The following is a 20,737-nucleotide window of genomic DNA, read 5'->3' as shown; positions in this document are numbered from 1 at the left end:
TAATATTTTTAAAATGATTATATATTAATTAGATTTTTTTAATATTTTATTTTTAAAAAATTATATCATATAATATGATATAATATTTTTTCAAGCCATATCCCAGCCTAATTAGCCTAATGCTTTGCGTTACTCGGAGCAAAGGGACAATAATGGCAAATACGTGCTTATATAAATTGGATATATCATTTTGGGATTTTTGGTAAAAAAATTATTAACCTACCTTTCATTAATAATATTATCTTATCTAATTTATTATATAATAAAAATATTTTGATAACAATAGTAATAAAAAAATATTTTAATTATCATTTTATAATATTTAAAATTTTATTAAAATAATATTAATTTTAATTACTACTAATCTTTATTTTTTAGGATAAAAATACTTTTATAATAAATGAAATGATGAAGAAAGTGTTGCAAAGTAAACAAGTGACAAAATGTATAATTTTTACTTGAAAAGAAATCATAATAGTAAATTGTCAGAATCTACTGTAGGGTAATTACCAAAATTAAATAAATGTTACCTTTCTGTTCAATAAGCTATATTTGGGGCAGGCAAGCAAGATAATGCAATTTGAAATATGAAAAGTATATGGGAAGACAATCAGTATATCTTCATTACTGGAAGAAGCTGAAGACATGAATAGATAGAAATTTAAGAGTGCTTCAGGAAGAAGAAGAAGAAGAAGAAGAGCTTTTAGTTACTTGTATGCCACATGACACATTCTGCTTAATAAATATATGAACCCAACATCTTAACCTGATTTCTTCATTGTTGAAGCAGAGTTATGATGAAATTAATGCCTCTCTTATATCACTTTGAATGGGTTAAGTCCCATTTATTTAAAAAGGTACTATCACAAAGATGCCATTTATTTTAAGATGGGATGTAAATTCGGTTATATTTTACCACATCATCACTTTTTCCTATAAAGATGTATTAATCTATATTGATAATGTATATCATATTATAAGATACATATCAAATAATATATTAATTATATCATATTAATTTTTGACATATTTTAATGTATATATTAATTTTCATATCTACCATATCGTATATTATATATGAGGTGCATCATATAATATTAATAAACATAGCAAGACAGCCTACCCAAGAAGAATTTTAAGATGATATGGACCCAATTGACACTTTTCAAGCCATATCCCAGCCCAATTAGCCCAATGTTTTGCATAACTCAAAACAAAGAAATAAGAAGGGCAAATAAGTGATTACATGAATTGAATATATCACTGTAGAAATTCTACAAATACAAACATTTCTTGGGGCCGCCTGTGATTTAAAGTGAGAAAAAAAAAATCATATCACTAATTAATAACGATCATATCAATAGTTTAACTTATATTATAGAAGTGGAAAAATGTGAATTCCTAATTACTTGTCCTAATAAGCTTAAACCATTGGCTTTGTGGATCATCCAGGCAGCTAGAATCATCTTCTATACAAATACACTTTGTAGCAATAATATGAGAAGAATCAGGAGACTTGTCCAAGCATAACAAGTTACCATTTACATCTTTAGCTGCTAATTGAAGGCTGGATTGTGAAACTTCTGACCATAGAGTCTGTTGGGAGGAGCAGTCAGTTGAGAGAACCAGTTCAAGTCCATCACCCACAACTGTGAGGCACAGAGCAGTGCCCAGCAGCCTGAGTGGAGTTCCATTGCCATCATGACCCCATCTGCTCCAGAGGTTGATATTACTGCTAACATAGAACTCAGATTTTTCATTTACATGAACAGGATAGCCAGTGAATGGATGGAACATTACATAGGAGTTTGACTGACTTGAAAATGGATCTGCAAGAAACAATGAGTTAAAATCAATTGCATGAGAATTTAGAATGGTTTATATTATTATTGTTTGTCTTTACCTTGAATCTTTCCTTGCAGAAAGTGCAGGTTTTCCATAAATGTAGGATTCCTGAGCTGGTCAAAATTGCCATTAAGCAGTCCATAGGTTTCCTCCATCCCCATTTGACCTTCTCTGGTATAATAGCCTCCATGGAAAGCCCACAACCCCCAATCAAAGTCTCTCTCAGCCAAGAAAGCCATAACGCAAGACAAGTACCGCCGTTCAGAGACACTTACATCCTGTTGGTTAATGCCGAATTCACCCAGAAAGAGAGGAACTGGGTTGTCACCCTCAGTGAGAAAAGCTAAATGGTCCATCATATATTGTCTACTTTGAGCACAAACTCTATTCAATGGCTGCGCCTCCCAGGCATCAGCGCCGCCTTCACTCCATGCATACCAATGCGCCTCGTAAACCAACTTGTTATCTAAATTGATCGAAAACAAAGTCCTATCTTTCAAGAAGCCGAGATCTCTGGCGTAATTTAGTCCTCCAACTGGCACAAGAACATTCGGATTTGCCCCGTGAATAATTGTTACTCCCATACTGATGTATAACCGCCAAACATATTCATTTTGTCGCGGACCATGCGGTTCATTTCTTGTGCTGATAGCCACCACCTTCACAAAATAATATTTCATCGTAACTTTTCTACATGAACAAAAACTATAAATGAAAAGATCACTTTGGAAGATTATAAAGATATATACCTGTTTTTTATCCCTAAAATGCATAGCGACCATAAGTAAGCCATACATCCATTCATCAGGATTAAAATAGGTGTCTCCAAAGAAGCCATTTCCATCGTCATTATTGCAGCACCATTTGGGCAGACTAACATGGTTATCAAGCAAAACCATGACGCCTTGTGCACCGAGTTCATCAACCACCGCATCATAGACTTGAATTACATTCATGTTCAAGAGATCAGGATTGTTCTTGGCGAAGCCAGCCTTGGCGTCCGTCAAATTCAAAGAATCAAAAGAGTTAGTGACAGCACGTGAACCAAAATCTGGACGAGTGAACATGAAGGTTGGCCACGTAAGTCGGACACAGTTGAACTTGTTTTGAACAATCTGTGAAACGACATTTCTGAGTGGCTGCTTGTCAAGGCCCTCGGCCATCATGGTTTCCAAATGTGATGCCCAGTTGACACATGATAACTTCACACGTTGCCCGGTTTGGTCATCAATAATCCATCTGCCATTTGTCGAAAGAGGATACGAAGAAGAAAGTGTTGCAAAGTAAACAAGTGACAAAATGAAGACTGCTGGTAAAGTTTTCAATACCATATTCTCCATTGGTGGACTTTGCTGCATCATTGGAACTTGAACAAGTATTTATAGGACTTGGACAACAAAATCACTCACAAAGGAATTTTATCATTACAGTCTCTTTATCTTTATCTTCTGTGTCATTATTTATAGGTAGATTTTAGCAAGGTTTAATAATATAATCTTGAGTTTCTTTTCATATTTGGTATTTGTACAACTAGATCTTGTGGTGTAATTACCAAAGTTACAATTAAATATTGCCTTACTGGTTAGTATGCTATTTAAGTGCAGGCAAGATAATGCAGTATGAAATATGAAAAAGTCAATCAATATATCTTTATTACTGGATGATGCTGAAGACATGAATAGATAGAAATTCAAGAGTGCTTCAGGAAGAAGAAGAAGAGCTTTAATTACCTTTATGGCACACGAAACATTCTGCTTATTAAATATATGAACCCAACATCTTAACCTGATTTCTTCATTGTTGAAGCAAAGTAATGATGAAATTAATGCCTCTCTCACATCGCTTTGAATGGGTTAAATCCCTTTTATTTAAAGGGGTACTATTACAAAGCTGTCATTTAAGATGGGATTTAAGTTCTGTCATATTTCCACTACTACATCAATTATGGAATATGGGAATCTCATATTCCGGCAATCTTTTGTCTAGGATAACTCAAATCGGTAAACCTAGATATGAGAATCATTGTAGGAATGACAACTTTCCATTTTTTTTTCAAACAAGCATTCAAAGGGGTTAACAAGATATCCTATTGTTCGAGTAAGGTGGAAAGGCTAAAGGCAATAATAAGGAATCACCAACTGTATTATTAAGTGAAAAATTCTCAATCAATATCTGCTTGCTTCCATCAAAATCTCACTCAAAAGGGAGATAAGAGTTAATCCAGATTCTTGATCTGTCCTCGACTGGTATTACATAATTATGACCATCTAATGAACAAATGGAAACACATATCTTCACTTGCCATTGTGACATTGTCCTATTGAAACCGGGACTAAATTTTAATTGTAGGCTCAAAATTCTGAACTAATGGTTATCTACTTTTTCCTCTGATCAGAAACCCTGACTCCCATTATCTTACAAACGGGGTGGTCCATTGGCTGCAATGGTTTTAATGCTGGATGAACCTTAAGATCCCCCATGACCAATTTCTGTTCCACATCCAACTCACTCAGATCCACATCAATATAAGGAGGGATGATGTCTGCTGGGCAAAGGAACTTTACAGTCCTCTTGATGATATTCAAGTAAGCCCCTGTGATGTTTATGAAAACAACAAATAACACTTAATACTCCACAGATCATACAAAACAAACATATATAAAATGCATTTTAAGTCTAGAAAACTAAATCGAGGATTTGCAATTTTGTAATAGCTTGAATAAATGTTATGATGCAGCAGCAGGCAAGAAGACTAGCAACCCAATCTCCTAAGGAGACAATAACACTGTTAGATATAACAACATACTTGCTAAAGTCAGTAAAACTTGTCAACATTTAAGGTCCTAACGAAGTAACTATCTTTAATTTACAACTCTTCCTTGTCTTGGTGCCTAAATTCAACATTGGTTAACTTGCTTAGTATGTATACAAAGTTTAGTAACTTGAACGTTTGAAAAACAGTTCTAAAGTTCCAATTCCACAAAGTTCTAATTTCACATGGACATTCCCAATACCACACCAGGCTTCTAAAGGTTCTAATAAAAACCACATTTTGCACACTTTTCGCAAAGGAAGAAAAATATCTTTGTAGTTAAATGTTCGAGGTCCAGAAGAAATGGAATAGGCTGAACACTGAAAGTAGACTAGTACAGGAGAAATTCCTACTAAGAAGATCTTACATTTCTCTGAAAAAGGACATTGAGGACACAAAAATAGATGGTATACACCATGCTTTTAGTGAATGATGATTACACTTTTCATAGCATAAATCTATTCTCAGATGCTTATATAAGAAGACAAGTTTACAAATCAAACCAAATATATATCCATGATTAACCTTTTTAATCAACTTGCAACTTGCTTAAACTTCCTCAAGATTCAACTGATTTTGGGTTAAAACTTCAACAAAATGAATTGCAAGCAAGTAAAATTAAATTCAAATGCAAGTACAAATTCGTTTTCTCTAAGTTGGTTTTCCATTGAATTGAAGTCTTGCAGTCATACGAAAACATATCTTCATGTATAAAACTGAAAGTACCAGAAATGTGCAATGAACATACAAGATCAATCACTACAAAATTAAACCCAATACAATAATGGAAGAAACTATATTAAAAAACTACTCTTTAAAATTGAAACTAAAGCCACATGTTCTACACTGTAGCCAATGATAAACGTCCCCTACCCTATTCTATTCTCGAACTCATTATAGTTCTAATAACCCACATCAGTTGTGCTTCGAACGCAATCAAAAATAAATTAAATTAATAAAGTTTACCCTTTCTTAGCCCCGGAGACACATCATCTCCTCTGTAAGCAAGTGGAACATCGATCTTCAGTAAAGCATTCGAAGGTGCCCTTAGAAATGTCACATTAAGCGGCGCATCCGTGCCCGCGTGTAAATGTATCTGAAACATTTTAACAACATTAACGAAAAGGAAACCATTAAGATATCACTTAATAAAATGCTAAAAGCAATAAAAAAAAAATCCAAGGAACCACACCTTTCTAGGTAAGACCCGGACTTTCTCAACGATATCATCGGACTCAAACTCAGGGCGAATTTCAAGATCAAATAATCTGGACAGAAAAAAAGACCGGCCCAGCTGTGTAACCAGCTTTCTGATTTGATTAGTCCGAACCGAAATGAGCCGTTTATTACCTCCGTGTTGACCGTCCTCTTGTTCAAAAACGATGCTGGGCACTCGACCCGCCTTCCTCTCTTTGGCCGAGATTTTGGAGCCGGAGACAGCGCGAGGTATTGCGAGTATGGTTTCGGCGTATTTCGGGTCGGGTCTAGGAAACCCGTCGAGATACGTAAGTGGAGCTACTGGGTCGTCGTGGATTACGGCAGCGGCGGCCGCCTGAGAAAAGAAGCGGCGGTGGAGGTTTAGGGTTTTGGTGAGTGCAGAGCGACGGATCAACATCGTTTCGTTGTATAAGCGAGAGGGTTAAGAGAGGTTTTTGGAGGTCTTGTGTTGAGTGTGTGAGGTTTACTGGACGCTGCAAAAACTGAGGGTTTTAGGGGTTGTTTGTTTGTACCGATATTCTTATCCTTGTTTCCAAACACCCACGGGCTACTTACATTTACAGGCCCAGCCCAGTGTCCCGAGCCAGCGCATATTCTTTTAAATATGCTGGCTGCTCTGACTCATACAGTAATGCCATTGACTCAATTACCCTACCCTCCCGGGCAAACTCTGCGTAAATTACAAGCCTTTTATATGGACAAATTGGTCAAGAGAAAATACATTGCATGAATTTTAATCGACTCCATTGTTTCCTCCCCTTGCACTAATAGTTGAAGTTGAAGCAAAAACCGAAGAAGTCGCCTGAAAAGATTTCATATTACCTCCAGGCTCTCGTATGGCTTTTCTTCTCCATCAAACGAGGTAACAACCACACCAAGCTTATATTTGTTTATTAGTTTTTACTTCAATGCTTGCTTTTATCAATCTGTTAATAATTTGTCTCTGTCTACCGTTTCTGCTTATCAGTCTGTTAATAAGAGTTTGTTTGGTTTAAGGATCTTGCATAAGTTTGATAACAATTTTGTAGTAAATACATTCATCAGTAAATTATTGGATAATGTTGACTTTTCTAGACCTAGCTCGTATTTGGATGAACCATAATAATTGCATATTGATACAGGCATAGAAAGCATAGAGATATTCAAATTATGTGTTTCTGAATTACATTACTGTTTTGGGTAAAAAAGATTGCACCCTGTCATGGTCTGTGTATTTGATATTATCTTGTCCACGGAATTGAATGGGAAATGTTCAAATAAGTTAATGCTGTCATGCTTTTGAAATGTGCAGTCAGAATAAATTTAGGTGGACAACTAATGAATTCCAAAATAAAAAAGCAGCCTTCATTTATCAAGCTGAATCCAAGAATGTTTTGAAAAAGGATTTCCTTCTATATGTATATGAAATATCTCCACTACCACCACAGATCTTCTTAAAAATCCACATCTTCCTGAATTCGGATAAACCCCTCACAAAATTTGGATTACCACGGTAAAACAACAATTTCCAAATAAAGACTACAGGGATCAGCAGATTTAAACCACCATTTTGGTCTGTGTCATTTTTGATGATGCTGTGACTCCTCGCTCAGCTGGATTTGTTTTTCAGCTTTCTGTGGATCTACTTATCAACACTGAGAGCTATGTCAAAGTGATGCATACAGCGCACTTGATTAATTGACTACACAGACAGATACAGCACAGATAAACCATTAATTTTTGGATTTTTGCCTGTAAATATTAGAAAGAAGATCACTAGTATATTGCATCTTCTATTGCTATTTACCATTAGCTATCTTCTGCTTTTCTTCTCTCTTTAGCTTATTGAATACCCCAAAATCCTTTTTCTAACATTAACCGATTATGCTTTCCTTATTTTCAAAGTCATGTAACTTCACTTCTATGGAGCCAACCGCCACTAGTACCATCAGTAAGGACTTCTGTCACTGGGCAAAATCAAGTTGGTTGAGTCAGTTTAAGTTGAAATTTCAAGCCTTCTCACAAAATCAGATCTGCATTTCCATCTCTGTTTCTCAGCTTTCCTTCATTTCTCTTACCCTTTAGGTGAATTCTGTAGTGAGATGTGAGGATAAGTTGAGTGCCAAAGAATGGGGTTGTGATAAACCATATAGGGTCTCTGTACTGCAGATTTTCTCTTTAGTTAGCTGGCAACACATAGTGACCAAGATATCACTGACTCTACATTTATCTTTTATTATTGGTCAAAATTACAAGATGGGTGGAATTTGTCATGCCAGCCTTCGCCTTTATCCTGTTAAATTATCGAAGTCTTTTAGCCTTGGGGCTTGCAATGGAGTATTTCTGTCTCCCTTTACCCTGCATTGGGTCTACTATTCTTTCTTCTTCTGTTTTTTCTAACGCATGCATGAATGCAGTTTTTTAATGAGTGCTTGTGTTACAGAGAAGCTGGATGTAGGGCCATCTACATATCATGGAGCAGTTTTCTAGTTTCATGTCTTTTGATAGAGTGATATATAGTGATTAACATTTTAGGTTTGACCTCAAAACACTTTTTACCGATGAATGCATAAATCACATTTGTATTACCTAAACCTTAACTCAATTCGAATAAAAGGAATAACTATTTTACATATCTCACCTTAACATTTTACGAAAAATCTGTAATTTAGTCTTCGAATCTCAATTATAAAAGCCTTTGCCATCACTTTTTTTATTAGAATCTCACCATTGCCACCATTTTCGCACCACTGTTACCATTGCAACCATCTCATCAGCCCACAACTTGCACTCTTTTTCAATCACCCAAACTAATCTCAGCTTTCAACCATCGAAATAAATCCCATCATTGGAGATGTTGGCTACTGTAAACATAAGAGGCAACAACAATGAGTAGCAGGACGTAGGGCATTGGTTAGATCAGTGAAGAAGTGGGTTAGGCAAAGTTGTGAGCAAAGAGATAAGAGATGGTAAATGTAAAAGAGAGGGTGACTTATGAGATTAGAAATGTGGGATAATTTGTCAGGATAAAGTGGAGATGACAGCAGAAATTTCATCGATCGAAATAGTGGTGATGAGATCTGACCAAACGTGTGACAAAGGGACAAGGGATGGTGGGTGTGAGAAAGAAGACGACTATTGAAGTGACTCGTCAAGGTAAGAGAGTGGTGAAAGTTAGGTTTATGAGGTTGGAAGTAAAGAGTCAACAATGTAGAAGTAAGTTAACAAAACTATTTAGAAGGAAGAAAGTGGTGAGGTTGGAAGTAACTCGTCAAGGTCACTTTCTTCTTTCTACATTTAGAAGGAAGAAAGTGATGAGAAAGAAGACGACCATTGAAATGACTCGTCAAGGTAAGAGAGTGGTGAAAGTTAGGTTTATAAGGAAGTAAAGAGTCAACAATGTAGAAGTAAGTCAACAAAACTATTTAGAAGGAAGAAAACAAATAAGAGAGCATTCCTGTAAATTTGAAATCTAAAAATAGTATTTTAAATTTTTGTTAATTTAAAGTGTACATAGTGTTTGGTTTGTTAAGAAATGGTTTAATACTTTTCACTTTAACAATACGTGAAAAAACGAATATAAATATTTATTTTGTTAAATACAAATGAATATAAATATTAATTATACCAGTGTAAATATAATTAAACAAAAATTAAAAAAAATTGAAGTGAAAGAAGAATTGAGAGAAAGTAACATTATTGAAGTGAAGAATTGAGAGGAGAGGAAAAGTTTTTATATATATTCGGATGATTAAATTACAAAGGGAGGGGGGATATTTATAATCAATACCCACCACCTTATAAATCCAACCATTTGACTAACTCTCAATTACATTAAATGCATTTTCACAACTTTTTTAACAATACTTTTATGTGGTGGAAAAATTCACCTTATATAACATTCTCTTTTAGATTTTCACTATTTACAGATAATTCTATTAACTTTGTTAAGAAAAAAACCTAATAGAATAAAAACTAAAGTAAAAAAATATAATTATTTAATATCATGTAAAGTAAGATTGAACATACTTGAACAACCTCATTAAAACCTTATAAAAAACACAATGAGACAAAATCTAGTGAAGAAAAAAAGAATATAGTGCACAGTTTATTTAATATATGATAAACTTAAAAAATTTGACCCTCTTGATGGATGTTCTCGTTGATGAATGTTCTCTCTCTTTATAGTGAAATTAATTTAGTTGTTTATTAAGTAGCTACATACTGATGTTATACGCTAATTTTTTAAATGTTGATGTCGGTAATGTTTTGGTAAACAAATTTACAAAATTATCACTATATTGTATTTGTTTAACATCAATCTTTTGGCTCTGCTAGAGCTTATGAGTATAAAAAAACTTCGACGAGATATGTTTAGTCCTGTCTCCTTTAATGTATCCATCTCTAATTTGGACAATACATGATGTATTATCTTTATATAATATAGAAAAAATGTCTATTGTAGGAGGAAAACTGCATGTATTCTAGATATAATGGATGACAAAACGTATTTATATGCATTATTGACTGGCCTAAAATTTTTGAATAGTTTGAAGTGTTGTAACCAAAGTCTGTTTGATGGAGCGTCTCTTTTAATGTATCCATCTCTAATTTGGGCAATACATGATGTATTGTTTTTATATAATATAGAAGAAATGTGTATTGTAGGAGGAAAACTGCATGTATTCTGGATATAATGGATGACAAAACGTATTTATATGCATTATTGACTGGCCTAAAATTTTTGAATAGTTTGAAGTGTTATAACCAAAGTCTGTTTGATGGAGCGTCATAATATTGTTGTGTTATTATAAGTAAAAATATACCTAGTCTGTTAATGAGCCTTACGAGGGTAAAACCAAAAAATCAGCATCTACATATCCAACCAAATTAGAGTATGACAAAATAGAATAAGTTCAAATTTTTAATTCTACGTAGGTAACAAAATAAATGTTTGATTTCATTCTAGTGGCGACGAGATGGTGCAGAACTAAATTGGGCCAATAAAGTTACTACGAAAAATATATTCGATCTAGTGCATTGGACTAAATACAATAGAGCTCTAATGATATTAAGATAACGTACTACAAGACCAAATATTTTTTTATCTTCTTTTTAGACACTTCTTTCATATTATACGAAGATAATGCAATATATATTGTCTAAATTAAATGTAGATACATTAAAAGAGGTATAATCAAACATATTTCACTGAAGTTTTTTTACACTCAGAAACTCCAACAGAATCAAAAGATTGATGTCAAACAAATACGATTTAGTGATAATCTTACAGATTTATTTACCAAGATATTATTGACATCAATATTTGAAAAGTTAGTGTATAATATCGGTATGTGACGGCTTAACAAACAACAAAATTAATCTGACTACAAAGAGAGAGAGCATTCATCATGAGACACATTTTTTAAGTTTATTACATATTAGATAAAATGTGTATTGTACTTTTTTTTTCTTCACTAGATTTTATCATACTAAATTTTCTTAATAAGGTTTTTAATGAGATAATTCAAATATGTTTAACTTTATTTTATAAAATATTAAATAATTATGTTTTTTTATTTTAGTTTTTATCTTAACAAAATTAATGTAATTATCTGTATATGATAAAAATTAATAAAGAGTGTTATATTAGGTGAATTTTCCAAAGCAGGAAAGAATTTTTTAAAAGGGTTATGGAAATGCATTTAATGTAATTGAGGTTTAGTCAAAGTTTTAGGTTCATTGAGTAATGAATATTGATTATAAATTCCCCATCTCCCTTTATAATTTAATCATCTGAGTTTGTCCAAAAACTCTTTCTCTTCTTTCAATTCTTCACTTCAATTCTGAATTCTTCTTTCATTTTAATTCTCTTTTATTTTTGTTTAATTATATTTACAACAACATCAACATTTATTCTCGTATCTTATCTTAGGCACGAAGGATATGACCGATTAGTGCCGTGAGGGACAAATCAAATTAAATAATCCAATGCTCTAGTGCTTTAACCTGTCCAAAGCTCATAGGCTGAGACATGTCAGGTCATCTCATGCATTCAAAATCATCTAATGCTGCTTCTTTCGACACGTCTGCAACGCCTAACGTAATAAAATTCAGTACGACGCCTGTGAAATCTAACGGTCGTTAATCATCCACTCGTTTCTGTTCATCATGTCTTACTCCAAGCCTCTAGTCTCGGATCCGAACCTATAAACGGACAAGATCAAAGACATTCAGTTTGACGGTGAAGATTAAATCCGTCACCTACAAATTCTATTTATAATTTATCGCGGGACACACTGTGAGAGGGGGAAGGAAAACTGAGGAATTATTTCGTTAAGAGTTGGAAAGTAATTTTTTAAATTTCTGAAAGTTGAGGTTTCGAATTCGAAAACGGTGAGTCAGATAGGGCGAGCCATGGCTGACGCTGAGCATCATCACAAAGAATCGCCTGTTGAATCGGTGATGGACAAGATAACGGAAAAGATCCGTGACCACGATAGTTCATCGTCGTCGTCGGAGTCTGACGATGACAAGAAATCGGCTTCATCACCGTCCATGAAGGACAAGGGTTTTCGTCTCTTTGGAAGAGAGAAGCCTGTTCACAAGGTTCTCGGTGGTGGAAAACGTATGTTTATTCTGAAAGTTTTTTATTTGAATTTTTTAAATTAGTTTTACCAGTGATTTCTCATTTTGGTACTTAATTTTTTCAGTTGATGTTTTAGTAAAAGATCTACGTAGATCTGGTTAGTTATAGATTAACTTTGTTTTTTCTGTTGATTGATGAAATTAATATGTTTTAGCTGAAAAGGTTGGGATTTTTCCTCTTTTTGATGGTTAATGGTGTTGATGCGATTGGTTGTAAAAAAGTTAATTTTTTAATCATTCACAAGAAATCCCACTAAAACCTTCTTTTGCTTTATTTATTAATTTTTTTTGGTTGAAGATTTCTTGTTAATATTCAATTGTTGTGGCTGAAAGTTCAAGTAAATGGCCATGTTGAATGTTGATAAAATTACTTCATTTATTTTGCTTTATCTTTATTTAAGAATAGATCGAATTTGGTACATTTTGTACAGCGGCGGATGTTTTCTTGTGGAGGAACAAGAAGATATCAGCTGGAGTACTTGGTACTGCAACTGTTATATGGATTTTGTTTGAATTGATGGAATACCACCTTCTCACGCTTGTCTGCCACTGCTTGATAGTGGCACTTGCCATGCTTTTTTTGTGGTCTAACGCCACCTTGTTCCTCAACAAGTAAGCTGTTGATGTCTTTTTTAACAGTTTTGTTGTTATATTTTTTGTTTAGATGAATCACTTAGCATTAATCTTTTATTTAGGTCTCCTCCTCGCATCCCTGAATTTCATATCCCTGAGGAGCCTGTTTTACAAGTGGCTGCTGCGCTTAGGATTGAGATTAACAGGGCTTTTTCCATTCTGAGAGACATTGCCTCTGGAAGGGACCTGAAGAAGTTCCTATCTGTAAGTTATGCTTGCATAATTTTAGGTACTTGTGGTTTGCATGAATTGATGGGGTTTGTATACTTTTGTAATTCTCGTGAATTTTTAGGCGACAATATATAGCTAATTGTAAAATGAAATTTTGATTTGGAATTCTATCTTGATTAATTAGGTCATTGCTGGCTTGTGGGTTTTGTCTATTGTGGGTAGCTGGTGCAATTTCTTAGCCTTGTTCTACATAGGTAATGGAATGTTTACTTTTGTATTGAAAAAACAGATTTTATGAGTTCATTTTTTTTCTTGTTTTTTGGGTAAAGGTTTATGAGTTATTGATGGTTTTGGTAAAACAGCTTTTGTGCTGCTTCACACTGTGCCTGTGTTATATGAGATGCATGAGGATCAGGTGGACTCATTTTCTGAGAAGGCATGCATGCAAATCAAGAAGCAATATGCTGTCTTTGATGCCAAGGTGTTAAGTAAGATTCCTAGGGGGCCATTGAAGGATAAGAAGAAGGTTTAGAATGGTGTAAGTTATGGTTGTCTGTAGGTTCTGACATACATTTGGTAGAAGTGATTAATCTAGGTGTTACTTATTAAACTTCATCCAATGTTAGCTGCAACCATGTTTTCATCCTATTTTGTTCTAGGCCAGTTGGGTTCTTTATGTGGATGAAATGTTTTTTTTTTTTCCTTTCCTCCTTGTTTTTGCTACATGTGGTAGCTTTTTCCTTGGATATGCAACAAGTGATACGGTGATGTGTTATAATGTTGATTTTCTATTAATGCATTGTACATCATGTTCCAATTTTTGTTGCAAATTTTTATGGTTTTGCCCTTGCTTAAAGAGTTAGGGTGGTATTTATTTCCTATCCTATCATGTCTTTTGTCTATTCGAGTTGCATTCTTTAAGGCTAGGAAAACATTAGTAGTCTAGATTCATCTTATAAGCACCCGAGTTTGTCAAAATCAGGTCGACGAGTTGAGTGAGCAATATTTTATTTGTATGTGAAGAAGGAAACCTGAAGGAGAGTTACCTACCCAAAGGTCATCAAGAGATTAAATGATATCATTTATTTTTAATTTAAAAGAATCTAATCAATGATATCTTTTTTTTTCTATGAAATATTATAAAATAATAATATTAGATTTTAGAGACTTGTTCAAGCATATTCTGAAATCATCAAGCGAGGGAATTTGGGTCAGGTTTTGAAACCTAGATCAGATCATTCAGGTCAGTTTTACCAATTGGGACCTGTTGAGTTACCTTGGTTGTGGTTTAACAGTAGGTAACAATGGTTAAACAGCATAAAAATTTATAATTTCTCCCTGATTCTATACTGGTATAATTTAATCTAAGAATTAATTTAAAAAAAAATTTTTGGCTGAGATTTGAATCTATTAGATTATTATAATATTATGTGATTATGTATTATTTTATATTTAATTTAAAATTATTTAATTATATAGAATAAAAAGATAACAACCTGTTTATATTAGTTCGATACAATACAAAAGATAGTACAGTTTGGAATTGTCAAATATTACAAACTGTTCTAGTGGAAGATCTTTTCCTACTGATTATTGGATTACATTTTCCACCAACAATCTTTTTTAAAAGCTTTAGCTATAATATTGTTATTACACATTCTAAATGAAACCGGTAAATGGTTTTTCCTTGCTTGTTTTACCTCCATGTCTTATAAGAAATAAGATAACTGCTCCTTCTTCCTCGAACCCCCTTCTCCATACAGATTGTTCCATTGCTTCAGCTCGGCCATTATGGATCCCTCCGAAGCAAAACTAGCTGCAACCTGAACCCACATTGCAAATAAAAAATGTCATGCAGCGTTACATTTTGGTTCAATGGTCTGAACTCTGTAGTTTTGCCTTTGAGTTTTTAAACAAAAAACAAGTCAACAATTTAAGAGTTCACATTCTATTTAAACAATCTTCTGTTAATATCTCTGAAAAAATGTAAGATTTTCACATGAGATTTCTCTGGTCTTATAATCTACTTTCAAGATATTATTCATTTCAGACATTTTATTTGTCATAATTTTGTTTTTTGGTTTTGTTATTCAAAATATGTCTTAATAATTCAAGAGTTTATAAGTTATTTGACCGATCGTCACTTAAGATCCTCAAGAGATACGGTATACCTATTAATACATTTCTCCCATACTTTGTCAATGCAAGATTTGACGATGAGTGTTTCATGAAATTCATACCAGTGATAAGCAGGATATTGATGTATATTATGTAAAATGATCTTGCAGAAAAAGGGTCGGAGATGCTTTGCTTGCTTTACCTGATTCTTTGCCACCTTAAAATCTTCCATGTTCAGTGGCCTCAGAGTGATGACTCTTTCCTCATTCACCTCTGAAACATTTTCAGTATTCTTCCCTTCTGCAGCTCGCTGCTTTTTCTCCTGCAAAGTAAAGTTTGAGAATCAGAAATTGGTTCCATAAACATATATAGCCTGGAATTTCCTCTTTCTGAATACATTAAGAAAGCCTCAGGAAAAACAGGACACTGACCAAATCCTTCAGTCTTTCTTGTTGTATCAACTCCCTGACAGGCCGATAGGCAGCTGTTGTGCACACATTCTGTTTTCAAGCAATGATATCCCAAATCAGTAGCATAAAATTTAAGCAAGTCCAAACGAAGAACAAGAAAAAGTATACCTTAAGGTCACTTCCACTATATCCTTCAGTCATGGTTGCAAGCTCCTTGAAGTCTAGCCCTTCAGCCACTCTTTCTTTGGTCAATAGAGTTCTCAGAATCTTTTCCCTGTTCTCCACACTTGGAAGACCAACCATGATTCTGTTGAATAGAGTAAGGATTAGTACAAAAATTGCCTAGAAATTATATTACAAATGTATGCAAGGTGCTGAATTACTGATAAGCTGAATTACCTTCTCTCAAAACGCCTAATAATGGCTTCATCAAGGTCAAATGGCCTGTTGGTAGCAGCAAGAACAAGGATGCGCTCACCTTGCTTTGTTGTTAGCCCGTCCCAATGAGTCATGAACTCGTTTTTTATCTTACGCATTGCTTCATGCTCGCCAACTCTTGTTCGCTGCCCGAGCATGCTGTCCACTTCATCTACAAAGATAATAGTTGGGGAGACCTTGGCTGCCAGCGTGAACAGAGCTCTAACATTTTTCTCGTCTTCACCAAACCATTTAGAAGTGATTGTAGACATAGATACATTAATGAAGCTTGCTCCAGCTTCCTTGGCAATGGCCTTTGCTAGCATAGTCTTCCCTGTGCCAGGAGGTCCAAAAAGCAATATTCCCCTGCAAGGCTTTAGAAGCCCGCCTTTGAAGAGGTCAGGGCGACGAAGAGGAAGCATTACTAGCTCCTGAAGAGATTCTTTAGTCTCATCCAAGGCACCAATATCAGCAAATGTTACAGAAATCTCATTTGCTGGTATGACCTCTGGCCTTATGCGCTTCTCAAATTCATTGTCTGGAGGAACTTCCTGTTTCTGAAGCAAAATCAGTCATCACAGCAACATAAACATGGAACATCTATGAAAAGGGCAGAGACAAGCAAAAAACTCACTGGGGCTTTTGATGCAGCAGGAATGTCAGCATCTTTCTTTGGCACTGAAGCTGATTTTTCTGCTTCACTTTTGTTGTCAGGTTTCGCACTTCCTGCGTCAGCTTCTGGTTTCCCACCGGCAGCCCCTGGCTGTCCTTCCTGTTACAAATCAGCAAGAAGCACATGCTGAATCACAGCAGTTATTTAACAATCTCTATGCTTACAGGGATGAGAAGTATAACAAACCTTCGCTGGTGCAGCTTTTGCTTCCAACTTCAATGAACCTTTATCACTGGCTTTGCCTTCTTGGAATATACTAAATCCATGAGACAAACTGCATCACAGCGGACTTAATATAAGTACATACAATGTCAATGGTGCAAGCACCAAATTCATTTGGTAAACTACTACTCTTACCTCTTTGATGATATAACCAGTTTTCCATTTCTGTAAGTAGTATCTTTGTTGCTCATTAGATGATAAGAAATTGCTGACACCACAACCTCTTCTATGTAGTTGCTAAGAACAATTGTATCTGCCATATTGATTGAGTCCAGATCATCGCAATCAAGGTCGTTTGCTGAAAGCACTTCCATTATATGGTTTCTGTTATCCTTAGCTTGGATCTTTTTCATATCCTCCTCCAGTTGAGTCTTCCAGCTGACAAGATGGGTCTCATCTTCCGGAGGTCTGATGTCAATGTTGTAAGGAAAAAGAGCAGTTAGCCTCTCATCCACCCCTGTAGTCTCATTAGCCAGGTCTACAATATGTGAACCCAGGATCAACACTGATCCAGACAATTTGTTTATCATTTTCTGAAACAAGTTATATATCCTCGAAGATCTAAATAAGAGCTTCTCCACATCTCTAAGATATAGCACAATGGGATAGGTTTTCGATACGTAAACCAAAACCTGCCAGTAATTTAGAATTAAAATTCATCCATCACAATATTGATAGAGAATTATGAAAATGTGCAGGAGCACTCAACTGAGTGTGTGCATAATGTATTCCCAAGTGACAGATACCTTGTAAAGACACTGTATCAAAAGCTTCTCATCAAAAGACCAGCTGCTTGTGCTTTTGAGAGAACCTGGAAAAGTTCAGAAAAACTATTAGATTCAAAAGAAAATGAACGATGAGAAAGAATCATTCAACACGGACAATATGAGAAGTTCCTAAGGGAATGCAGTCAAACAACAAACCATTATCAAGAGGCATGCATGCTTATTTTTACTGGTATCCTCCAAGGTACACGTTAGAAAAAACATCCTCATAAATTAGTGCCACCCCAGTTCTGGTTGTAGCACCAGATTTACAATGTCTAATATCTAGCAATGAGAACTTCCAATAATACGAGTCTCAAGGGAAAAGAAACCTGGATTTCCCGGGTTGCTAAGTGAAGCGAGGTTGTTGATGTTAGCTGAGGCAGAGGCATTCCTACGTAGTGACGGAGGATTACTAGAACCTTTATTTCCCCTGAAACAACAGGAACAACAGAAAATTAGGAAATGTCTTCTGCATATTTCCAATGATTACCCCCAAAAAAAAAAAAGTTCAAACAAACCATGAAGTGAGGTCCACACCGCTGCTTTGCCTTCGCAATGTGCCTGCAATTAGAATTATTTAATCCATAGAAGCTCTTGGTAGATAGAAGAATCATGATACTTCAATAAATAAATGATTATGATAATCAAATATTACATAGTTTTTCAACCATACCTTTGTGATCATCCTTTGGAGAAAGGAGTGAAAATGAACCTAAAAGGCCAGACAGTCGCTCCAGGGTTTTCTCTGAAGTGCACCTTTTGAAAGACTACAAAACAATATCATGTATGTTGAAAATTAAATAGCTCCAAGTTGAAGTGGTAATTCATTTCACTTTTTCAGTTCAAAATTTTCATAAATAATTGGAATCATCATGCCAATAGAAGTATGTAACTTCAGGTTCCATGCACAAACAAGAAAAATGAGTCCAAATCAAGATACCAAAACTTACAGATTCTTTGTTGGTACTGCCATATTTGTTCTGAATCTGCACCAAACAAGCTCTTTCAATCATTACTAAGAAATTACAAAAAAAAAAAAAAGAAAGAAAGAAAGAAAGTATTGACACAAAGGAACAGAATGAAGTTGCACAAACTCTCACCTTCAGAGAAAAGTCGGTTACATCTAGCAGCAGCAACTTTGCTTCAAAGAAATGGGCTAAAGCCTTGGCAAGCATTTGTTGGTAAAGCTCTTCAAGAAACAATGCAAGGATTGTTATTGTTTTTATAATTATTAATCTCAAGAAAAGAATTCAAGGATGTACTTAATTCATGCCAGAAATATATAACCAACCTGCAGGTCCTGAGAGCAATATAGCCCGACTAGCAGGGGAAAGGTTTCTAGTAAATTTTGAAACTTCCGCATGCTTCAAGTGGACATAGGCAGCACTCGTTAGCAATTCTCGAGTCTGCTCACTGTTTTTGCAACCAAGAAGATAATGACATCAGAATATGCATCAATCCAGGAGACCATCATCATCATCAACATTAATTATGAACATGATCAACCATTGCATATCTCTTCATGTTATAGCCTCAGACATATACTTAATCATAGCGAAGCAAACAGATAAAAAATAAAACATGGAGACAAGTAGAGATGGAAAAAAGAATCCTGAAGATCAGACTCTAAGCTTTTAACATGCTTGAATATACAAAGAAGAAAACTGACTTTGAATATAAACTACAATCAGTTTCCAGGCAGTTGCATAAAGGCTCTCAAAAAAACAGAGAAAAGAAATGAATATAAACTACAAGACAAATAAATCTGACCTGAGATAATAAGGAAATTCATCAAAAGTAACCTTGCTTTCTCTGCCATCAACAATCTGTCCCATCAATTCTTTCTCCAATCTCTCCGCAGAGATAGCGTATGTAGACACATCTTTTCCAGCCCATTTGTTCATGGCCTGTCCAGACGCTAATCCTAGCCCTACTCCCACCCCCACGCCCACCCCCAGGGCTGACAACACTACGTTTTTTGCCTCCATTTTTATTCAACAAAATTTATCAACACAGATTCTTATATAATCAAGATAAAGATAAGTTATTTCTTTAACATCTCATATCAAGGTTTTCACAAAAAGAAAAAAACTTGATCTTTTATTCAGACACTAAACTGAGACTCCTCCGATATAAGCGAACTATCATACAACCGCTATTTTTTATTAATCAGTTTCTGTTATGGAAGTTTTTATACGGTGAGTTATAAGAGAAAAGCGAAAGACGGGGATCAAGAGACACGTAAAGGGTCGACGGAGCACAATTGAGAGAAGGGAAATATTTTACAAATACGAAGGCTGCTGACAGTTCCCGCTTTTCATGGGCTGTCCCTCGGTTTTTGAATTTTTAAAGGCATTAAGAGGTTGGTGGGTGCACATAAATTTGCAAACGTGTCAGGATTTGAACAGTTTTTGCAGTCCACCTGACTTGACACACACAAATATAAGCATCTGAGAGCCGAAATTCGAATCGGATAAGCTTACACAGTGCACATGTTGAGATGTATCTGAGCCATTCATCAGGAAATGATGACGCCTTATGGTATAGATGATGGGAAGGTCTGTTTCAGGGTTGTAGACCAATGGACCCAGAAGATTTCTTCTTGCCTAGGAAAGGAAAATTCAAAGATGCCTTGCCGAAACTCTCCCTGGAATTTATATGATTTTGCCAATACATCCGCCTGGAAATAAAAATTGAGAGCAGATTGCAGGATTTTGACAATTGTGCGTATTGATCAACCGTTAAAATAAAAGAACATCAAAACTTGCGCAATTTGAGAGGAAGAATTCACGCCTGAGCGATGTTGCCACACTAGTTTAGTGGT

At 35.0% G+C, this 20,737-nt stretch overlaps 4 protein-coding genes across 4 annotated transcripts; 1 reads left to right on the top strand and 3 right to left on the bottom strand.

Annotated features, from left to right (window-relative positions):
• Window positions 1-1,222: 1,222 nt before the first annotated feature.
• On the bottom strand, window positions 1,223-3,822 carry LOC123211206 (glycosyl hydrolase 5 family protein-like). The gene is made up of 3 exons (XM_044629789.1): window positions 2,595-3,822; window positions 1,904-2,504; window positions 1,223-1,829 (listed from the first exon to the last, which is right to left on the bottom strand). Exons 1-3 carry the CDS (start codon window positions 3,204-3,206, stop codon window positions 1,402-1,404), a joined length of 1,641 nt encoding a protein of 546 aa, XP_044485724.1. The 5' UTR covers window positions 3,207-3,822; the 3' UTR covers window positions 1,223-1,401.
• A 144-nt stretch (window positions 3,823-3,966) lies between these two features.
• On the bottom strand, window positions 3,967-6,358 carry LOC123211208 (50S ribosomal protein L25). The gene is made up of 3 exons (XM_044629791.1): window positions 5,850-6,358; window positions 5,624-5,753; window positions 3,967-4,438 (listed from the first exon to the last, which is right to left on the bottom strand). Exons 1-3 carry the CDS (start codon window positions 6,270-6,272, stop codon window positions 4,221-4,223), a joined length of 771 nt encoding a protein of 256 aa, XP_044485726.1. The 5' UTR covers window positions 6,273-6,358; the 3' UTR covers window positions 3,967-4,220.
• Window positions 6,359-11,838: 5,480 nt separating this feature from the next.
• On the top strand, window positions 11,839-14,123 carry LOC123211207 (reticulon-like protein B2). The gene is made up of 5 exons (XM_044629790.1): window positions 11,839-12,482; window positions 12,934-13,114; window positions 13,198-13,339; window positions 13,491-13,560; window positions 13,669-14,123. The coding sequence occupies exons 1-5, from the start codon at window positions 12,272-12,274 to the stop codon at window positions 13,836-13,838; spliced, it is 774 nt and encodes a 257-aa protein (XP_044485725.1). The 5' UTR covers window positions 11,839-12,271; the 3' UTR covers window positions 13,839-14,123.
• A 664-nt stretch (window positions 14,124-14,787) lies between these two features.
• LOC123210902 (putative cell division cycle ATPase) lies at window positions 14,788-20,724 on the bottom strand. The gene is made up of 16 exons (XM_044629396.1): window positions 19,684-20,724; window positions 19,205-19,326; window positions 19,014-19,102; window positions 18,864-18,899; window positions 18,587-18,680; window positions 18,432-18,474; window positions 18,243-18,343; window positions 17,893-17,957; window positions 17,282-17,778; window positions 17,111-17,198; window positions 16,886-17,023; window positions 16,234-16,808; window positions 16,003-16,141; window positions 15,856-15,924; window positions 15,627-15,746; window positions 14,788-15,129 (listed from the first exon to the last, which is right to left on the bottom strand). Exons 1-16 carry the CDS (start codon window positions 19,899-19,901, stop codon window positions 15,016-15,018), a joined length of 2,508 nt encoding a protein of 835 aa, XP_044485331.1. The 5' UTR covers window positions 19,902-20,724; the 3' UTR covers window positions 14,788-15,015.
• Between the last annotated feature and the right edge of the window lie 13 nt (window positions 20,725-20,737).

The sequence above is a fragment of the Mangifera indica genome, chromosome 3 (genome assembly GCF_011075055.1).
Source record: "Mangifera indica cultivar Alphonso chromosome 3, CATAS_Mindica_2.1, whole genome shotgun sequence".
Taxonomy (NCBI): domain Eukaryota; kingdom Viridiplantae; phylum Streptophyta; class Magnoliopsida; order Sapindales; family Anacardiaceae; genus Mangifera; species Mangifera indica.
The sequence above is the reverse complement of the archived record's forward strand: the minus strand, read 5'-3'. Positions and strand labels throughout refer to the sequence as shown.